Source organism: Gossypium arboreum, chromosome 10 (genome assembly GCF_025698485.1).
Source record: "Gossypium arboreum isolate Shixiya-1 chromosome 10, ASM2569848v2, whole genome shotgun sequence".
Taxonomy (NCBI): domain Eukaryota; kingdom Viridiplantae; phylum Streptophyta; class Magnoliopsida; order Malvales; family Malvaceae; genus Gossypium; species Gossypium arboreum.
This window is the reverse complement of record NC_069079.1, coordinates 126,785,136-126,807,823: the sequence shown is the minus strand read 5'-3', so window position 1 is coordinate 126,807,823 and position 22,688 is coordinate 126,785,136. Positions and strand designations below refer to the sequence as shown.

Genomic DNA, 22,688 nt, shown 5'->3' with positions numbered 1-22,688 from the left:
TGGTATGAACAATAAGAAGCTTTGCTGTCCATTTATAGAGATAAGTGATGAAATTTGTTGTCGGTATTTTTTGACTAAGAAGAGATTTATTCCAATTCATCTACCTATATTCAACAGAAAAAACGTGGCCATCCTACTCCTAATTTTTCTTCTAATATTCTTATATCCAACATTTATGTTCCCTGTATTTGAATACATGGGAAAATTAGATTTTATATAGATAATAAAAAATCAAAATATTTTTGTAATAATTTAAATTATTATACCGAATTAGTGTGATTCAATTAAAATTTAAAGTTAATAAAAATGAAAAACATTTTTAAAATATATATATAATCGAATACATGTTTATACATTAAACACTCGAATTAAAGTAACATAGAAAAGTTTGAAATTGCTAGTCTAAGCTAGAAAGTTGAATTTCATTGGAAAATTAGAAGTTGAAGCTAAAATTGAAGTGTTGATTCTTTTTTTTTTTTTTGGGGGGGGGGGGAGGTTTACTGGCCGCCTGGCTGCCGGCCTGAGTCACCGCGAAAGTATGTTATTTTCCACCGGCGGCGTCTACCAGGGGGGACCAAAGAACATGCAAAAAATCTTTGACTTTCCAAGGCCTTCAGTAATTAATTACAGGCTTGACGAGATTTGATATGAAAACAAAAGGTTTGACTTATGACTGACTTTTGTAATTTGCATTCGAAGTCACTTACGTTAGTATTGATTTTCATTTACGTCATAAACCTTTAATTCCATCAAATTATATAATTAAACTTTAATCATTAACAAATTTAGTCATTAATGCTAACCCATTACATACACACATGAAAAAATTTTATCATTAAACTTCAATTCTCATGAAAAACTTTGCTCAAATATCGTACACATGATTCAACACGAAATCTTGACAAGACACATTTGTAAATTAAGGTGTGGTTCTTACATTAAAATTATTAATTAAAATTAGCATACGCAATCTAAATTTTTAATAATAAATTATAGATAAAAATTTAAAATATATTAAATTGAGTAGTTTTTAAATATAATTTTAATAAAATTAAAATAATTAAAATCAAATTATAAAAAATTTGACCGTGACATTTTTGAGACATAGGGAATATAATTTTATGTTTCTTAATTTCTATATTAATTTATTTAGCTATTGAAAGAAAGTGTAAATAGATTTTAAGTTTGAGACGTAATATACAATATCAAAGTCCAAGTTTTGTTTCCTTCAATAAGAAAAGTCAAGTTTTGGTACGAGGATAGAGTTTATGTTTGATATTTTGGTACAAGGCTCTTATTTTCTAACAAATTTTCAATAAATTATTCTTAGTTCCCATTAACATGTGACAAAAATAAGTGTGTATTTAAGAGATTCCTCTATTATCACTAAATGGATCAATTTAATCTCTAAACTATTAAAAGAATCAAATAAGGGTAAATTGGAACGGAGTTAACATTTACTATTTAAAAATATCTTTTACTTGTTTAACATCGTTAATATTTTTAAAGTTTTTATGGTTTTGTAAATGAAATCTTTTGTTTGGAATTAAATTGCAATTGAAAAATAATTTCAAGATATCTTTTATACAAAAAATGTTAACTCTAATACAATTTGGACTTAGATTCTTTTTAATAGTATATGAATTAAATTGATCTGTTTAATAATAGAGAGACTAATTTGATATAACTTGAAACACCCCATACCTGACCCGATCGTCGGGTCTGAACAATAGAGTGCCACATTCATTGTCGGAGCAACTACATTTACAATTTCTATCGATTCAATATTTTATATTCATTAACATGTTCATTAAATCATCATATTATATTATATAATCTGGTCTGGGGTTTATCAGAGCTTACGAAAGCTCTTTGGTTAACTCGAGACCATTGGAGGACTAAAATGTAAAGTTTGCAAAATATTAGGTTGACATCGCAAATTTAGTGGTTCCTCGTCACAACGCAACTTACTAATAATCTCTTACCACAACAATAACAATTCGACGTCGTGACGTGACTGTCTGTTTGCAACAGGGTCCATTAATTTAATACCTATTCAAATCACTTAAACACAACCAATTCTTCCATTCAATCATTTAACCAAAAATGCCACATTCATATGCTCAATTCTAACCATTAATCAACACCTTTACATGCACATTACACAAAACTTCATTTCATACTTGATACCTATAACAAATACTAGACTTTTAACGATTTGAAAATTTGATACCATTTCACTGCATTTAACATAACATAACATATTTGTGTTAAATTCATTTTAATTTTAACCATCTCAAAACATGACATTTATAAAGACATTTCTACTTAAATACAAACTTATTCATATAGATATACAAAATCGACTCAAAACTAAGTATATGTCATATATTAAATGAAAGAGGAATTATGCAAATATTACTGAGTCGAGGATCATTATTTGGATGCTAGACCACGCCTTGGGACTTTGAGATTTACCTAAATTTGTACACGAAATGAACAAACCATAAACTGAGCAATAACACTCAGTGGTGCTTTCATGATTCAAGTCAATAACACGAAAGCATTAACATAATAAAGATACAAACAACATATGATCAAATTACAACCATTTGAATTACCATTCATGTATCAAATACCAAATATTCTATATGACCTTATTTATGCAAACTATATGCATATTTCTTATGTATGCCAGATAACAACTATTCTAACGATTACCGGTGAAAAAATGACTTTTGAAGTAAATCCAAGTGTCCATACCTTCAGTATGAACATTGGTGATATAACACTTCTGATGTAGGTATCGTCTTCACTAGTTAATTGCTCTTACATGTAACGAAGGATATGTTCATTACTATAGGTATAGCGACGGCTCTTTCTATCGATCAGTATAAGGTGTGGAATTGTCGACAATGAGAAAGAATTGTATGAAATTATGATTCCACGTCATTCTTATCCCTTTCCAATAAGAGGATGACAAATCAGATTTTTCCTCCTAATTTTCAACTTTTCCTTTTAAAAAAATTTAAATCCAAGTAAAAATGCTAAAAATTAGGAGGAAAAATCCTATTTGTCATTCTCCTATTAGAAAGGGGTAAGGATGACGTGGAATCAAAGTTTCATACAATCCTTTCTCTGTCAACAACATTGCAAACGTATAGCAACACTTACTACTGTATAGCGTGAAATTAGAATTATACCCTCCACTTACTACAACAATATGGATCGTCGATATAGAATGAAATTTAAAGATGATTAATATAGAGTGAAATTTCAATTATATCACTAAACATGTAATGATAGTATAGAGTGTTAGACATTATAATAGATACGTGTAAGATATCTATCTTCTTTCAAATATTTCTTTAGTCGTTTACATGCTATTTACTACACAGAGATACCTGCTAACTAACCTTAATAGCTAACACCAAACTAATTACTTTTTAACTAACTTTAGTGTTACAACTGATACTCATAACATGCCTCAATCTTTCCTTTCTTCTTGAGTGTTCCAAGCTTTGTTGACCACTCGAAGCTGAATTCTAAATTTGGTGAACATTCCTTCAGACAGCGGTTTCATCAAAATACCTACGATTTGGTCTTGACTGGACACATGACCTACTTGGAGCACCCTACTCGTAACTATTTCCCTTACAAAAAATAGGTCCAATTCGACGTGTTTGAACTTCGCATGCATAACTGGATTTTCGGCAACTGCAACAGCAGTCGTACTATCACACCACACCAGTGCTTTAGTCTTTGGAGCAGAAAGTTCAGACAGTAAAGATTGAATCCAAACTATTTCGGCAGTAACATGGTCAAGACTCTTGTATTCTGCTTCTGCTGTAGACCTAGATACAACCTGCTGCTTTTTCGAGCTCTAAGAGACAGGATTACTGTCTAGAAAAATACAAAACCTAGAAGTAGACCGACGATCATCCATATCGGATCCCCAGCTAGCATCAGAAAACCCTTCAAGGAGAAACTTAGAAGAATGAGTAAACTGAAGACCATAGTCCAACGTCCCTTGAAGATACCTCAGAATTCTTTTGACTGCTCGAAAGTGAGACTCCAATGACCGATGCATGAATTGACAGACTTTATTGACCGATAAGGCAATTTTTGGCTGTGTGATCACAACGTATTGTAACGCCCCAATGATGCTCCTGTAAAGGTGTGCATCTACAACAGGACTTCCCTCAATAGTTGATAACTTGCAGGTGGTGATCATTGGTGTAGAGGTGTCATTTGATCGATCCATAGAGGCCTTTTGAAGAAGCTCCAATATGTACTTCATTTGACTGAGAAAAACACCACCATTATCATAGGTAACCTCTATGCCAAGAAAATTGTTCAACTGGCCTAAATCTTTCAAGGAGAAACGAGCATTTAGATCGTGCACAAAGCGACCAATGGCTTGACTATCATTCCCAGTTATAATAATGTCATCTACGTAGATGAGCACATAGACTAACGTGGAATCTGAGTGGTAAACAAAAAGGGAATTGTCAGCTTTGGAGGCAGTGAAGTTATAGACAAGCAAAAATTCTTTTAGTTTATGAAACCAGGCCCATGGTGCCTGTTTAAGGCCATACAAAGCCTTTCGTAACTGACACACTAGCTGCTGGCCAGAGACAACTTGCTATTCAAAACCCGGTGGTTGCACCATATAGATTTCTTCATGAAAATTACCGTTCAGAAACGCGTTGTTAATGTCGACTTTCCAGAGAGGCCAGCCAAAAGAAATAGCTAGAGCAAGGACTACTCGTATTGTTGTTGGCTTGTCGACAGGACTGAAGGTTTCCCAAAAGTCAACACCGGCTTCCTATAGATACCCCTTAACCACTAGCCGTCCTTTGTATCTGGCAACCGAACCATCAGTATGCCTTTTGATTCAGAAGATCCATTTACAGCCAACAGCTCAACAGCCTTCAGGAAGAGGAACAAGGTCCCAACTACGATTATCATTATATTCGGCCTGAGCTGCTGCTGTCCAAGCGGGGCTTTGAAAAGCTTCTAAAATAGTTGTAGATTCCTTCTCAGTCAGAATAGAGGAGAAGACCTTAGGCCTGTAAATGCCACTCTTTGACCTCTTCTGCATGGGGTGAAAATTGACAGGGACGGGTGCTTGGGAAGAAGTAGCAGATTGAGGAACCAAGGAAGGAGCAAAAACTGTAGGTAAGGATTCACCATGTAGGTCTAAAGAAGAAGAAGGCAAGGCCGAATCATACGAACCAAGAGGAGACTTAGGCCGAGAAGGACAACTACTAGACCCTGAGGATGCAGACAAAGCAGGAGCACAAGAACCAGAAGGTAAAACTCTCGGGAGATGCGACTGTTGATGGTCAAATCGGATAGAGGTCAAAGGAGATATTGGACAGAATCCATTTGCAAAGGGATAATGAGACTCATCAAACACGACATGTCTCGAAATAAAAATACGACCATTTGCATCAAGGCATTTGTAGCATTTTTGATTACTGCCAACACTAAGAAAAACACATTGCTTTGACTGAAACTGAAGTTTGTGCTGTTGAAATGGGCGCAAATAAGGATAGCAGGCACATCCAAATACTCTAAGCTGAGAGTACGAGGGCTTCAAGTTGTAGAGCTTCTCATAAGGGCTGCAGTGTTGTAGTATGGGAATGGGAAGTCGATTGGATAAGTGAACTGCATGGGCAAAGGCGTAAGACCAAAACTGTAAAGGAATGGATGCCTGAGCCAAGAGAGTAAGTCCCATATCAATAACCTGCCGATGTTTTCGTTCAGCAACCCCATTCTGTTTGGAGGTGTGAGGACACAAAATCCGATGTTGGATACCAAGTCGAGAGAGCTCGCTTGAAAGAGCACGATACTCCCCTCCTCCGTCACTTTGAAGCATTCCAATGGAACATCCGAATTGCACCTTGACCATTTGACAAAAATGAATAAAACATTTGAAAACTTTAGATTTTGCCTTGAGAAAGTAAAGCCATGTATATCTACTGTGCATATCAACAAATGACACATAATAGGAAAACCTATTTGAGGTTACATGTGCTGGGCCCTAAATATCAGAGACAACTAGTTCAAATGGTGATGAGTACATTGTTTTTGAATGATCAAACGGGAGCTTGTGTGCCTTTCCTAGCTGATAAACAAGACACACTTGAGGTAAACTATTTTGTTTAAGAGGGATATTACAGGTACGTAGCATATGACTTAGGACATTATTACAAGGGTGCCCCAATCGAGAATGCCACAATAGAGGTGAACCGATAAGCTGGGCACTGTTGAGAAGAGTAGTGTTGAAATTGTGCGATTAACTAGCCTTGTAGAAGTTTCGAAAGGAGCAGCATGAGAAACATCAAATTGATAGAGGCCATTATGCATGTGGCCCACTAGGAATGTGGTCCCTGTCTGTATGTCCTTCACAAAACATAAGAAAGGATGAAACTCAAAATATACAGCATTATCCTTTGCAAATTGCCCTACTGACATCAAATTCTTACGGACATTAGGAACATGTAAAACACTTCTGAGACGTAAGAGTCGAGAACCAGCTTGTAAAACAGAGGAACCAACATTACTTATAGGAACTAGTGCACCATTTCCCATAGAAACACAAGTCGTACCTATATAGGGAGAAGCAGCTGTGAGGTTGGATAGGTCAGGGGTGATATGATTCGTTGCCCCGGAGTCAGGATACCAAGCCTAATCAAGTGGAGTGGAGAGTGAACCTCGAGAAGTAGATTGACTGGAGATGATAGTACCACAACAGTAAGGCGCAGAGGGACATGTAGAAGAGGTAGAAGGATTCCTTTGACTATGAAGTTGATGGCAATTTACTTGTACCGAATTACCAAGTCCTACTCCAGAAAAGTTCTCATCGAATTGGTGATAGCAAGTTTGAACCATATGACCATTTTTTCATACAATTGACACTGCGGTCTAAAACGGGACCAGCTTTGTCCACTGCTACGAGACCAGCCTCGGCCTTGTCCCCTTTGGCCACGATTAGAAGATGAAGAGTGACTCGAGTTGTCTATATTGTCTTGTTGAGACCGAGAAGCCAGGTTGGCTTCTAAAGAAGTTTCGGTAAGAGAAACCAACTGGCGTGCTTTACAATCAAGAAGCATTTCGATGAGTAAGTCAAGAGAAACTGAGGTTGCTGAGGCAAGAACACGTATGGAATCATATTCAATGGGAAGTCCACCTAGTATGATACTGACTTGTTCCTGTTCAAAAACTAAACTACCTGCTGCAGTTAAACCATCATTGAGTTGTTTAATCTTGAACAGATATTCTTTAACACTAAGGCTACAATTCTTGATCGAATAGAGAGAATGACGCATAGTGGAAATGTTGATGTTGGACTTTGTACCAAATCATCTGTCAATGACAATCCAGATTTCAAGACTGGTCTTAGCCATTGTGAGATGAGCTAAGATATCATCCGTAACTGTGGATAACAACCAAGAGGCCAAAAACTTATCTTGTCTCTTGTGAACAAGAAAGGCAGGATTATCAACAAGTTGACCATCACTTCCAGAAACAAAGGGTGGGGGAGTAGAAATAGTACCAAGAGCAAAACCCTTAAGACCATACCCTTCAAGAATCAGCAGAAGTTGATGTTTCTATAATAGAAAATTGTGTTCACCAAGTTTGGTGGTGTCATGCTTGGAAAAATACTGAACAGAAAAGGGAGAAGAGTTACTAGAACCTTGTGAATGAACAGCTTCATCATTATTGGAGGAATGTTGAGGAGTGTTAATAGTTGCAACTGCTTCTGTAGCCATGGCCCCGAAAAAAAATTTCTTTACAATAAGAAACTGGCTCTTGATACCATGTTAGACATTATAACAGATATGTGTAAGATATCTATCTTCCTTTAGTCGTTTACATGCTATTTAATACACAGAGATAGCTGCTAACTAACCTTAACAGCTAACACCAAACTAACTACTTTTTAACTAACTTTAGTGTTACAACTGATACTCATAACATAGAGAATGTCAGTGTAAGGTCCAATTATTAATATTATAATTTCAGTTAATAATATAGTTCAAGCAAAATTCAATTAAACCAAATAAATAATTCAAACAAAGTCTAAACAGTCCTAGACATATTCCCATGAAAGATCACCTCGTAAAATTAGAAAGAAAAAAATGTAATTCAATTAAGAGTAATTTAATCATGAAATCAATATAAAATAATAAAGTATCAAAACTTATTTAGAGTAATGCCTAAAGTTTTTATCTAGTATTTAGATAACATGGGTTTACGCTCTGTCATTCTCTCTTCCCCTCCTTCAATAGAGTAATGATGAATATGATTTTGACTTGGTTAATTATAGCAAAATCCACCCTCTTCTAGTTTCTTTGGTGTAAGTGTATCATATGTAATAGGGAAAGGAAGATGTATGTTTCTGATGGTTAAAAACTCAGAATAGTGGTTGAATCAATTCAACCACCAACTGGATCATTAGTTTGATCTCAATTAAATAAATTATTAAAAATTTATAAAAGTAAAAATAAATTATTTAAAAATTATAAAATTAGTTCAACTGTCGATTCAATAAATTCTAAATGGTTCGATAAAGTATATCAACTAATTTCTAGTTCAGCTGGTCTAATCCGATTCTAATTTCTATACAAATATATCAGAATTCAACAAAATCCTTTTTGCCCAAATTAATTTCTAGCATTTCAAGGCCCACAAAATCACTTCACTATTGGACTTGTCTAAGTTTTGGCTTAATGCTGATTTGGGCCGATATTTTATTTGTAAAACTTGCTATACAAAATTGAAACCATTGAATTTTGGGTCCGTTTCTTTTTTAAGCCCCTCCTTAATAGATTTGGAGCTTGCATTTCAAATTCTTGGATCATTTGGTCCGTCACTTTTATATTTATTTTCACATCAAGTCCCTCTAAAATAGTTCTATTTGTTTATTATATTATAGAGAGTTGAATCTTATATTTGAGACATAATAATATGTTTGTTGACAGCAATTCTCTCTAAAATAATTCTAAAATATTGAATAATTGCTATTAGACCCCCTAAAATTTTCTAATTTAATCTTAGCCCCTAACACAATTTTTAGCTTCATCCCTAACTCCACATCATATTGAAACTAGCATTTAGAAATCCAATTGACAACTAAGTTGATAGAAATACCTAATTGATATGACAGTAATACTTGATAACTTAATAGGAATGTTTTAAAATTTAAGTACTAATTTAAAATCTAAACCACAGTTTACGGATGTGTAGCGCAATTAACTTTAAATGTTATGATAACACGTTAATATAAGCGAAGGCATACTCTAATATAAACATGTAAGTAATTATTTTACATGCAGAACTTTACAACAGTTGAGACAAATGTTGATAACAGAGGGAAAATTTTAGCCCCCCTTGGCATGGGCTTCAATTTGTGTATGTCTGATATCCCTTACAAATGCAATGGATGCAGTCAGCTAGTTTTGGGACTATGTTACCGAAGTTCCGGTACGCACTACAGGTTCGACCTTCATGCTGATTGTTACCGGCCTCGCCTTCTCGAACCTTATTTCCACCCATGTTGTCCGAGCTGCAATTTCATTTTTCACTGGTCGCCTCCGTCTCGACTGTATTATAACGGAACAATATTGTACCAAGCATGTGGAAGTAATGTAAATGGTTATACTTGCTATTGCAATAGACATGGACATTATTTGCTCCCAGTTGTGCAAATCTGCCATTGATTTTCCCTAATTATTTCGGAGTTGAATTCAAGCTTTACGAGCAGGCTCCAACGAAATGTTACTATCGGATCATCTCGAGTTCGGTCAAGGGCTGGCCCTATTTTTCTTCTTCTGGTCAGTAATCTTTCACACGAAATGCATGGCGAGTTAGATTCATAATAACTGGAGATCGAGGTTGAACACGACGGGAAATCAAACGGCGGTAGCTTTACGGAGTAATGGTGAAATTGCGAGGACGAACTATGGTAGGATTATGCCTTTGTTGAAATATCTCAAGCTTTCTATTACGCTCGGATTCAGTTTCTTTCATTTCGGGCCTTTTACGATTTCTCTAAATGCCTCCCATAAAGATTCAAACCATGCATATCTATATATATACAAGAAATCACAACTAAACATTTGGTTTACAGAATATAATATTACTTTTTATAATAGAATTTTCGAAATATAAAATCATTTGTAATTTTTCATAGGATTATCGGAATATAAAATCATTTATAATTTTTCATGTAAGTGACATTATTTAATTCATTTAACTCTAATATAATTTTGTTGTTTAATAGACGAATTATAAAATTACTTAAAAATATATTTTTATAAAGTGTCCTCTTAAATTTTTTTTCTTTTCATTAAACATTATTTGATTCATGTCTTTAGTAGAAAGGTATTACAAGATAAGAGGATCTTGTTGAGCATTACACTTTCATATTGAAATTTGAGTTCAACTTTTAAGACAACATTGTTAATAAGATCAACTACGAATTCCAAAAAAATTAATTTTTTAAACCAAATTCCTACGAACATAAATATAATCCTCAAACTTTCTAAACAATTTATATGTATTCTGATATTTTATGTTTTCCGCATCTATCTCAACATTTGAAACAATAACATTAATAATTAACTTGACCTTTCAAAATCATATAAATCTTCCTTACCTAACTTGAAGCTCTAAAAAAGATTGAGGTGTATAGATGTATTGTCGGCCTGAATTAACCATTTTGGGGAGTGCATAAGATGAGAAAACTTATAAAATGGCAGCACATATAAATGCAAAGAAAAGCAAACTAGCCGATGCGTAAGCTGTATCAAAATAGTCATCGAGGTCATCCACATTTGTCCCGTCAGCAAGTGCCTTCAGAGCTTTGGTTGCACCAAACCCAGCTGCCGAACCACTGGCTAATACATACGATATTACCTGCACCAAAATTAATATGAATATAACATTAAAAATATAATACGAATTACTTTGATGTCAAAATTTATATAAATACAAAATATATTGTTATTAATATTATATATATGGATTCACTGTGAAACTCTTACATAGGATTTATGCATGCAATTAGAAAGGTTCCTTCAAATTTTCATTGGTAAAAATCATGGTTATTGGAATTATATATACTAACTAATATGTATCGTTTCGGCTTTTAATCAATATGGAGTAGTTTAAGTTTTTTTAGTTAAAATTTCGATATGCTTGGGTACATTTTAGTAATTCAGGGCAGAGGGAGGGCTACCAAAATTGGAAAAAAGAAATTTCCTTTTAAAATGTAAAAATATATAAATTAGTAAGGGTAAAATTATACTTTGATCTCCTATAATGGTAGGATTGTAATTTAGTTCTTTAAAAATTATAATGATATTACAATGATGAAATTGAATTTTAACTCTTGTCAAAATTTATAACTTAATTTCAACCCTAAAAATTTTCTAACCGTTCACGATACCATATGTGCTAATAATTTGTACCAATTGATACAAGGTATTTATTTTTATTAACCCATTTTAGTACTTTTATTATATTTTTATTTTTAATTACATTCAAAAACAAAATATAATAATTAAATTAAGTTGTTCAACTTATTAATAAATTTAAAATTTATATTTGCATGTAAACATATTTATATGTCTGAAATTGAAGTATATTTGGATGCATATATAATATATATTTTATGAAAAGTATTTGATACACTTTCAGTGGAGTTTTGAAACTCTACAAGTAGGATCAGAGGGTTGACAAGTATCCTATAAAAGTATGACAAGTATCCTATAGAAATATGGTAAATTATTAAAAATACATTTGACAAGTATCCTATAGAAATATGGTAAATTATTAAAATACATTTAAAAAAAGCACATGTCAATTTTTAAGATTGCTAGTGGAATAAAAAAAGTACATTATCGGTGTACCAAATACTCACTCATATCTTATTAAAAATAAAAGTTAAACTATAAGTGTGATACTAGATTATGGCACACCCACTATGTGGGTGAAAAATATATGGAACAAATGTATTTGTTAAAATTAGATATAAAAATTAAATAAGGTTTCGATTGAAACGATAAAATTAAATATTTAAAATTAATTGTATTATGGGTTCAAATCTTAGTTAATTTATTAATTTTATATAGAAATACAAAAGAATACACATAATATATAGTATAACCTATTGTGGATATAAAAGGATATTTTAATAATTTTTAATTGAGTTGATGCTTAATTGATTCGTGACACCGACTCAATTAGGGATCTAAATTTAAGTAAAGATATGAAAACAAAATAACAATAAATATGCTTGTGTTGTACCGGGGCATATTACATTTTGATTATATGATAAAATTACAATTTTAGTCTTTCTCAAAAATAATAATTAAATTTAAACTATTGTAACATAAAATTTTCAGGTTTAATTCTCAAAATTTAATAATTTTTTCACCCAAAACAGAATTTTGAATTCGCCCTACAAACAATCTCGATAAAAATTCTATTGAAATATAGAATAAATACTTTCAAAATTTTAATATCATAGGATGATTAAGACTTAATTGCAATTTAATCCACATAAAAATTGAAAGAGGTAAAAAAGAATTAATGAAAAAAAATACAAAATATATTAGTTGGGGAATGATTAAATTGTACCTTATCCCCATAGAAATCAACAAGAAAGGCACCATCTCCAATTACCAATCTTTTTCCAGTAGCAATTGACAACCTACTAAATAACTTTTACAATTCCGTACGTGATTCTCACTGCATGATCATGGGGATTAAGCTTCTATAGAATTTTAGGTAAATTTTTTTAGTTTTAGGTTCAGATTAGCTCAAAAAATGAATTTAAATTTTTATCTAAATTAGCCGGGTAAAAATATTAAAATTTGAGTCCAGCATAGTTCGCTTGTATTAATTTTTATATTATTGTTTTTATATAAAAGAATTTTAAAAATATAATACATCACATATACAACAAACATTAAAATAAATGTTTCTCAATAAATTAAAAATTATTTATACTTAAATAACACTAAGATAGATATAACTTAGCAAACAAGTACTTCTAAAATATTATCAAAATTAATAATAAAATAAAAGTTATACAATATTTAAATATTAATAATAAAATAATAACAATATAATAATAAAACAATGACAAAACAATAATATTTTCTTTTTACAAATTTTAGTGGGTCAAATTTAATTAATAAAAACTTGTCCAAACCTAATTTTTATCTAAATTTTTAAATTTATATTTTACTCAAATCCTCTCATGTTAGAATCAACGATGTTACACAATAATGGTTGACTATTTACGCGTTAGTCATAATAAATTCTGTGCTTAGGCCCCACTTTTTCCAAACGAGGTTGGTTGTAATTTAAAAAAAGAAAAAACTAAGAGTCACCTACTACTCCCTTGGACCCTTGCTCTCTTATTCCAACTTTTATTCCTTTTTATATATCGAACCTTGAGGGGCGGCGGCTTTGGAACCATAGGATCAACTACTTTTAACGTGTTAATAATTTTATTTTCAATATTAAAACTATAAAAAATAATTCAACAAAAATTAATCAAGATGCTTATTTCCTTGAAGTTTAGTTTCAAATTTTAATTTAATTATAACCTAACAGTCTTATTTTATTTATAAATTTGCTCCAATCATGCCTGTATCCATGATATGCAGTTCTTTTATATTGTCAAACCTTGGGAGAGACATGTTCACAATCAAAACAGGAAACCATTCTAGTCACCCGCAGCATGATCTTTGTCACAGATCTACTCCCCTTTTCTATGTCCGCAATCTTTGCGGGCATTCCGGGTTCGGACCGCGGTTCTCGTGTTCACAGGAATGCAATTTCAGGGTCCACGAAGAATGTTGCACCAATTTTACTTACCATACTGCTTTCAATTTCCCCTCTTTTCTAGCTGGCTCTAACTTCGTCATTTCCAGAGATCCTCCCCAAAATCTACCATGCACTGCCTGTCAGTTGCCCATAGAAGGTCGATATTATCAATGCAATAACAGGAGAACCAATTTACATCTTCTTTGTGTAAGGCTTCCGACCACCCTAACCATAAGTGGGATGCAAACGACAGTTAGAAACCGTTGCAACGTTAGATGCTCGTACCGATCGTGTCCAAATATAAATGGTGGCTGGTCCTATGTCTCCCATAATGGTACCAATTATCATGTGGCTTGTTGGAAAGCTATGATGCTGAGGCCCGATAACGAACCTCAGATATATAAACCCCAGGCATTTTGGAACAAAATCCCTCGGTCTATCTTCGATCGAAACAATTGAAACTCGTTTTTGCTGCTCATTGCTAGGCTGTGTGTGGAGGCCCTTTTTTACCTTGTGTTTTGTTTTTTTTGGTCTGCATATTGCCATGTTAGGTTTGTATGTGTAGTAAGTGGAGATATAGGAAGCTATTTTGCTTTTTGTGTGTCGCGCGGGCAGTCAAGTTACAAATCGGAAGAAAGGATTACATCAACAGGCTTAAACCTAGATCATTATTGGGATGCTAACCTTGGGACTTAATCACTGTTCCGTTGCCTATTTTGTTTCTTCTCCCCTATTTTATCTTCGTGTTTGGATGATTTCTCCCTTAATATACTATTGTTGGTTGAGAAAAAAAAAACTGCAGTCTAATTTCCTCCAAAAAAATCAGCTTGGATGTTCCAAACTCAGTTACCAATCTATTTCTTTTACTCAGATTTGGGTTAATTTCACCAAACATTCTCAAAGTTTGAGTCAATTTTTAAAAACTTCAAAATAGAAACCTTGCACAATCTATACAATTCTAATCCGGCCCTTCCATCAGTCAATCTATTTAAATAATAATTTCTTCTTTTGCTGGGCAATGGCAAGGTTGAGGTCAGGATCTTTGAGGTCCTAAATTCGAGTCTCACCTTATGTAAAATATGTGGATTCTCTTTGTTGGTTGTAGTTGTTAGTTTGCAAGCTATTCAGTTTAGTTGTTGAGTTAGTTATTAAACGCAAGTCAGAGAGTCACGTCACGTTGAGAAACTCCTTGAGGTTGCAACAAGCTGGGTAATTCAATATTAGTTACCTTTTCAACTTATCTATTGATATATATGGTGTGCCTTCCTTAAAATACTCGCCTTTTGGTATCATTCATGTTTGTTTCACGGTTTATATTTAATGTTTCGTGGGTGTCCCTCTCAATAAAGTCAATTTCAAAATTTGAACATGCGTCTTGAGAGTGCAATTTATCTTACCATTACATCTAACATTATTTGATTTAGAGAAAATTTATATGTATTCTTATATTTTATGTTTTACGCATCTGTCTCAACATCTAAAACAATACCATTAATAATTAATAATTAACTAGACCTTTCAAAAACATAAATATTCCATACATAATATAGAGAAAAAAAACCACTTGAAGGTCTAAAAAAGATTGAGGTATATAGATGAATAGCCAGCCTGAATTGACCATTTTGAAAGGAGGAGAGGGAGTCAGGACTTAGACTTATCCCCAAGCATTGAGTGTTACACACTATTAGCTTTAGTCGATCCCAAGGTGCCACACATTGTGTAGTGGCCTAAATTCAAGGTTATTGAAACAGTGGTTTCGTAATCACAAATCCGATTTAAAGAGAAATTTATTTCAATATTTTTGCATGAAAATTGATATGATAGGAAAATCGTATGAAAATATTGATAGAAAAATTATACCGATTTAGTGGTTAGTTAGAAAAAGAAATTATTGAAGAAATTCGGTAAAATAAGGTATCGAGACCTCTATCTCGTAAAACTGAGTCAAAAATAATTTTATAAATATTTATGAAATGTTAGTAGTGTGGTATTAAAATTTCGTTAGGAAATTTTAATGTTTGGATAATTAATTAAATGAAAAAGACTAAATTGTAAAAGGTGTAAAAGTGGATGGGATGATTAAATAGCTTAAGTGTCTAATGAGAGAGGATTTAAAAGGAAATTAGACCCAAAATTTATTTGGGCTGGACGGCAAGGGCATGAAATCAGCAGGAAAATTGATAAATTAATGGTAAAATTGGAATATTGCAAAATTAACTAAATAAAGCTAAGACTAAATAGGAAATATCTAGATTTCTCTTCATTTCTCTTCAATTCCAGCAGCTAAAAACGCCATAGGAGGGTTCTCTAAGATGGTATTCCATAATTTTTTCACCAAGTGAGTTAATGCTTGCCTTTTTCTTGTAATTTTTGTGTTTCTAAGACTTTTACAACTAGGTCCTACTATTAAATTCATTAGTTTTTGATTTCATGGATGAAATTGAAAGTCACCATGGTTGAGTGCTGTAAGTTTATGATGAAATAGAATGAAATTGAAGCTTTAATTTGTTTATGAGATGATATTATTAGGTAAGTTCAATAGAAATTGATTTTTAGGACCTAATTGTGAAAATGTTTGGAATTAAAGTCTATTGCTGAAATTTTGATTCCTAAAGGTTGTAAACTAGTTTAAGGTGATAGAATAAAGTGTTAATTAAGAAAAATCAGCTCAATTGAGAGGCTAATTGAGTAGGGACTACATTGTTATTTATTAAAAGCTTAAGGGAAAAATGGTAATAAACAGCTTGCACTAAAACAATATTTTACAGCAGCAGTAGACTAACTTTGAAAAATCACCATAAATTTTAGGAATCTAATTAGAAGATGAACAAAATATGAAATTAAAATTTATTGAGTCTAGTTTCTCATAGAAGAAACAGTGTAAGCAATAGATCTGTAAATCATGAGATATAATGAATTTTGTGAGATAAGGTCAGAATGAATTCGAGTTCCCCTGTTCTGACTTTTAAAAATCATAAAAAACTGAATACAAATAATTAGGGGCTTAAATTTATATGTATAGAATTCTGAATGAGTCTATTTTCAAGAAAAATAAATGGAAACATCATCCGAATTCTGTCTGAAGAGATAATTAACTTTTAGTGAAGAAGGGTCAGAACTGTCAGATAGCAGAACAAGGGTGACTTTAAAAAATAAACTGTGCTTATTGGATAAACAAAAAATTCTGAAAATTTTATGGTAAGAATATATATGAGTCTAGTTTCAGCTAAAATTAATGGATCTTAATTTGGAGTTCTGTAGCTAGATTTATAAATAATTTAGTGACTATGACTCAAATAGACAGCTTTGAATAAACTATAAATAATAATAATGAAATTATAGAAATTGTTGCATATGAACATGAAATGTATTAAATTGATAATTAAATTTATTTATTTAGATTTAGAAGATTCAAATACGAAGCTAGATCGAGGAAAGAAAAAAGTTCAGGATTAGTAGATTTTTGTACACGAACAAGTATCAAGGTAAGTTCATGTAACTTGAATTATATTCTTAAATGCTTGAAATGTATGTTATTGATGTGAATATGATTTGAAAGTTAATTGTATGAAAATTTATGAAACATTGATATATTTGATAAAAAGGGAAAGAAATCCCAGTTGACTGAAAGGAAATTTCGATGGATCTCTGAAAAGGAATTGACGGTAAAAAGGATCTAGCCCGGACGAGTGATCCTATCCTGATATAGCCCTCCCGAAGAATATGTGGAAAATGGATTTAGCCCGAACGGGTAATCCGAATTAGGGTCTAAATTTAGCCTGGACCAGTAATTCAGATCCAAGCTCATTAGAGTAATTGTCGTTGCGAGGATTTAGCCTGACTGGTAATCCCGACAATACTCTATGAGTTTATATTCTGAGGATTTAGCTGACCGGTAATCCATTGTAAGGATGAGGTTCGCAGAGTGTGCTCTTTGAAATGGAAATGTGCACACATGAATATGAATTGACGAACCCGGAAATGTACACTAAAAGTGTACCTTTGAAAATCCATCGAAAATTTCAAGAAATTCAACCGGATAAATATAAAAAAATATATATAAGGAAATGGAAATCATGGTATTGATGAGCTCATCTATCATAGTATATATTATTGGTACATGGAAATTATTGTACTAACTTGAATGTTGAGTTTGTGCATGTTAAGGTAATAATGCATTGAATGGATATATGAATGTTTATTTTATTGTATTGAAATTATTAGGTAAGTATAATTCTTGTTACATGAGCTTACTAAGCACAAAGTGCTTACCATGTTTCCTTTTCCCCTGTTTTGTAGTGTTAAGCTCGGAGGTCGGATTTGGTCGGAGACACATCACACTATCAACCTCAGGATTTCGGTATATAAAGAAACTTTATTTTGGAAATCAATGGCATGTATAAGCTAATAAAGTAAATGTTAACGTGAAATGAATGTAAAGTTAGCCATTAGTATGGTTAACAAACCTGGTTTTGGGTATGTGATGGCGTTATCTTATAAATATGCATGAATTTATCTTGAAAATATGTTGAATTGGTTTGATTGATGTGGATTGGTCTCGATTAAATATTGCAAGGAAGATTAGATATTTATAAAGGGGCTATATTGAATAAAAAAAATTGTAAACTCCGATAATACCTCGTACCCTATTCCGGCAATGAATACGGGTAGGGGGTATTACACGTTGAGTCTCTATAAGAGGATCAGAGGTAAGTGGACCAATGGTCTATCGTTATAGGTCTGGGTGGAGTGGCACTATAATATGCTTTTAGTTACATCAAATGGAACGTGGCAATTTCGTGAGAAAATGAAATTGGCAAATGATGCCATATGACCGTGTGTGTCACACGGCTGTATGATTGACTGCGTGTTGGGTCATGTGAACCACATGGGCATGTGGTTAGCTATATGAGCCATATTGTTTGGTAAGTATGGTGTGTGGGTCAGACGGGCGTGTGGGCCCATTTTGTGCAATTTGTTGGGGCTTGTGCGGGTCAAGTATGAGTATTCTAAAATCTGATCTACATGCGCTCATTAAGGATGTTAGACTCTGAGTAAGATTATTCATATGATTTGTTGTATTATCTCATATGTATGAAAAACATGTATCTGGCTTGTTTTTTAGTAGGTGTGGCATGCTATGATACATATGCATGATCTTTTAGTATGACTTTGCATGTGCATTTGGGGTGGAATATATGGATGTGATGGAAGAAGTGTGATTTTGGCAGCAGAGCTGCATATTGTCTTAGTGGCATACGACCACATTATGGTGTTATCGATGGATGGGTTCTTGTAGCCCTATTTGCTGTGAATGGTTGGACGAAATTGGTGTGCAGTGGATGGGGGTAGAATTTTTTTGTTTGATTATGCAATGCTAAGCATGTGTAATATCTGATATGTCTGCTCTGATGTATGCATCTAAGCATGATTCTGTTGTGATTTTAGCTTGTAGGCCAAGGCACACACTGAGCTTTATAGCTCATTCTGTTTATTTAATATTTTTCAAGTAATCCCTCAGACTTAGAATTTGGCGACGTTCGGGAGCACGGTTAGGTTTTTCTATGTTAAACTCTTTAAGAAATTCTTATTTTAGATTTTATGGACTATTAGACTATTTTTCGGACTTTAATTTTGCTTTTTGGAATTTGTTAAGTATTTTAATCAGTATTCTAAAAATTGACGTGATTTCTGATAATTTAAGTTAAACGATCAATATTCGAAGTTAAACAATTAATCTAAGAAATTTTGTTGTTGCAAAGTTTAAATATAAGATTATGCATTTTTCAAAACAAGTAAATAAAGTTGATAGCGTGATGGTTTTATAAAATTGAGTTTTATAAGTAAATGTTTCAAAGTTTCACATATACATTTGACAAATTCTCCTACCAAAGTGTTGAGATGAGTTTCTATAAAATCTTCGATTTTCGATTTCGATATAAGATGTGCTTTAAAAATAAATTATCAAAGTTTCAACTTATTAATGTAACATTCAAAAATCGACTATAACATCTAGGTCGAATTTTGAGTGTTACTTGAATTAACCATTTTGGGGAGTGCATAAGATGAGAAAACGGATAAAATGGCGCAGCACATATAAATGCAAAGAGAAGCAAACTAGCCGATGCATAAGCTTTATCAAAATAGTCATCAAGGTCATCCACATTTGTCCCATCAGCAAGTGCCTTTAGGTCTTTGGTTGCACCAAACCCAGCTGCCGAACCAGTGGCTAATACATACGATATTACCTGCACCAAAATTAATATGAATATAACACCAATACGATTGAAAAAGTAATACCAATTATTATGATGTCAAATCTTATATAAATATAAAGGATATTCTTATTAGTATTATATATATATATATATATATATATATATATTAACTGTGAAACTCTTACATGGGATTTATGCATGCACTTAGAAAGATTCCTTCAAATTTCTATCGATAAAAATCATGGTTATCGGAATCATATATACCAATCAATATATATAGTTTCGGCTTTTAATCAATTAGAAGTAAATTAAGGTTTTTTAGTAAAATCTCGATATGCTTCGATCCATTTTAACAATATTGGTCTATCCTGGTCAAGGGCAGCGGGAGGAAATTGTACTTAAATTTTTAAATATGGTAAAATTTTAATTTAGTTGTTTAAGAAATTATAAAGACATTAGTTAATACATTGATAAATTGCATTTCAACTTTTATTAAAATATATATCTTAATTTTAGTCTAAATTTTTTCTAGCATTATTCTCGATACCTCGATACCGTATGTGCTAATAATCCATATCAATTGATACAAGGTATTTATTTTATTAACCAATTTTAGTACTTTTATTATCATTTTTATTTTTTTAAAATTACATTAAAGAATAAAATATAATAATTAAATTAAGATGTTGAACTTAATTAATAGATTTAAAATTTATATTTGCATGTAAACATATTTATATATTTGTAATTGAAGTATATTTGCATGTCTATATAATGTATATTTTATGAAAAATATTTGGCACATTGTCGGTTGGATAAGAGAGTTGGCAAGTGTGCTATAGGGATATAATAAATTATTAAAAATATTTATTTTTTGGTGAAATTAAAATATTTATTTTAAAAATAAACACATGTCAATTTTAAATGTGTTAGTGGAATAAAAAAACTACACTATTAATCTACCAAATACTCATCGATATTTTATTAAGAAAATAAAAGTTAAACTATAAGTGTGATACTAGATTATGGCACACTACCCATGTGAGTGAAAAAGTATATGGAACAAATGTATTTGTTAAAAATTGATATATTTAATATTTTCACCTTTAGTCCTCAAAATTTAATATTTTTTTAACCCAAAACAAAATTTTTGAATTTGCCCCTACGGACAATCTCGGTAGAAATTTAAAATCCTTTTGAAATATAAAATTAATAATTTCAAAGTTATAATATTATAGGATGATTAAGACTTAGTTGCAATTTAATCCACGTAAAAATTGAAAGAGGTCAAAATGAATTGATGAAAAAAATACAAAATATATTAGTTGGGGAATGATTAAATTGTACCTTGTCCCCATAGAAATCAACGAGAAAGGCACCATCTCCAATTATCAATCTTTTTCCATTAGCAATATGGTATAAAGAGAGAGCGGTTTGCAACACTGAGTATACGAGTCCCATTATAATTGACGCAAGCACGTATCTGCAATAGATGTAAACTCTATTAATTAAATAGAAAATTTTAAATTTTGGTCCCTCTAAAATATAAATAATTTAATTTAAAAAATTTGGTCCCTCTCTCTCTCTCTATTTATATATATACGACCTTAGGTGAATGTACCTAGAATGCCCTTAAGGATTGAATCAAATTATTCCTTCTACTATTAAATTGATCAATTTAGCCCATGTATCATTCAAAAGAGTCAAATAAAACCAAATTTCAATAGAATTAACATTTATTACTTAAAAATATAATTTATTGTTTAACGAGTTATGTTTTGAAAGCTTTTATGATTTTACAAATAAAATATTTTGTTCAGAATTGATCTCTAGATGAAAAAAAATCCTATAATATTTTTTTAAACAGTAAATGTTAAATATGTTCCTGTTTGACTTTATTTGATTATTTCTTAATAATACATGTATTAATTTGATCCATTTAATTATAGAGGACTAATTTTAATGATTGATATTATCAAGAGTGATTGACCCCAAAAATATAAAATTATAGTTTAGTTCCTTCAAAAATGATAAATTTGTAAGTTAATAAAATGGTGAAATTGCGTTTTAGCCCTAAAAAAAACCTATGATTTCGACCTTGAGTAAATTATCCATTGCCAATAAATTCGAATCCTATTTTCTTTATATATACTTGTTGAGAACTCATTTGATGCAGCAAATAATTTCAAAAACAAAGAAAGAAACTAATATGTGTATATAATTAGGGACTTACCGGTAAGTATAGACATCATCGAAATGAATTTTGGACTCTACGAAGGTGGTGTAAAAGGCAAGTGATAGAGTTGCAGTATCAGTGGCGAGAACAACTAGCGATGCTAAAAGCAAAACCAACATTAAAATCTTCAAAACAAGAGTAATAATAATTGGGGAAATTGTTGAAGTTGGTGGAGGTGCCATCTTTATGCTTTTTATCTTTTGGTAATTTGATATTTTACAAACAATATAAAGCCTCCTTTTACTTGGAAAATGTCGTCTCTTTTTTGTTTCTAACGAGTGTCATATTTGTTAAATTATGTAACCAATGATTTTTAAACAATTTAAATTAGGTAAAAGTATCATTGAGGTTTTTGTATTAGGATTCAGATTAAATTTTGCTCT

The 22,688-nt window shown here is 31.9% G+C and overlaps 1 protein-coding gene and 1 pseudogene across 1 annotated transcript; one reads left to right on the top strand and one right to left on the bottom strand.

Moving 5' to 3' along the window:
* The first annotated feature begins 13,676 nt into the window (after positions 1-13,676).
* Positions 13,677-14,534, top strand: LOC108488227 (uncharacterized). The gene has a single exon (XM_017792517.2). The coding sequence runs from the start codon at positions 13,681-13,683 to the stop codon at positions 14,308-14,310; it is 630 nt and encodes a 209-aa protein (XP_017648006.1). The 5' UTR covers positions 13,677-13,680; the 3' UTR covers positions 14,311-14,534.
* Positions 14,535-19,863: 5,329 nt separating this feature from the next.
* LOC108488226 (CASP-like protein 4D1) lies at positions 19,864-22,487 on the bottom strand (annotated as a pseudogene).
* Between the last annotated feature and the right edge of the window lie 201 nt (positions 22,488-22,688).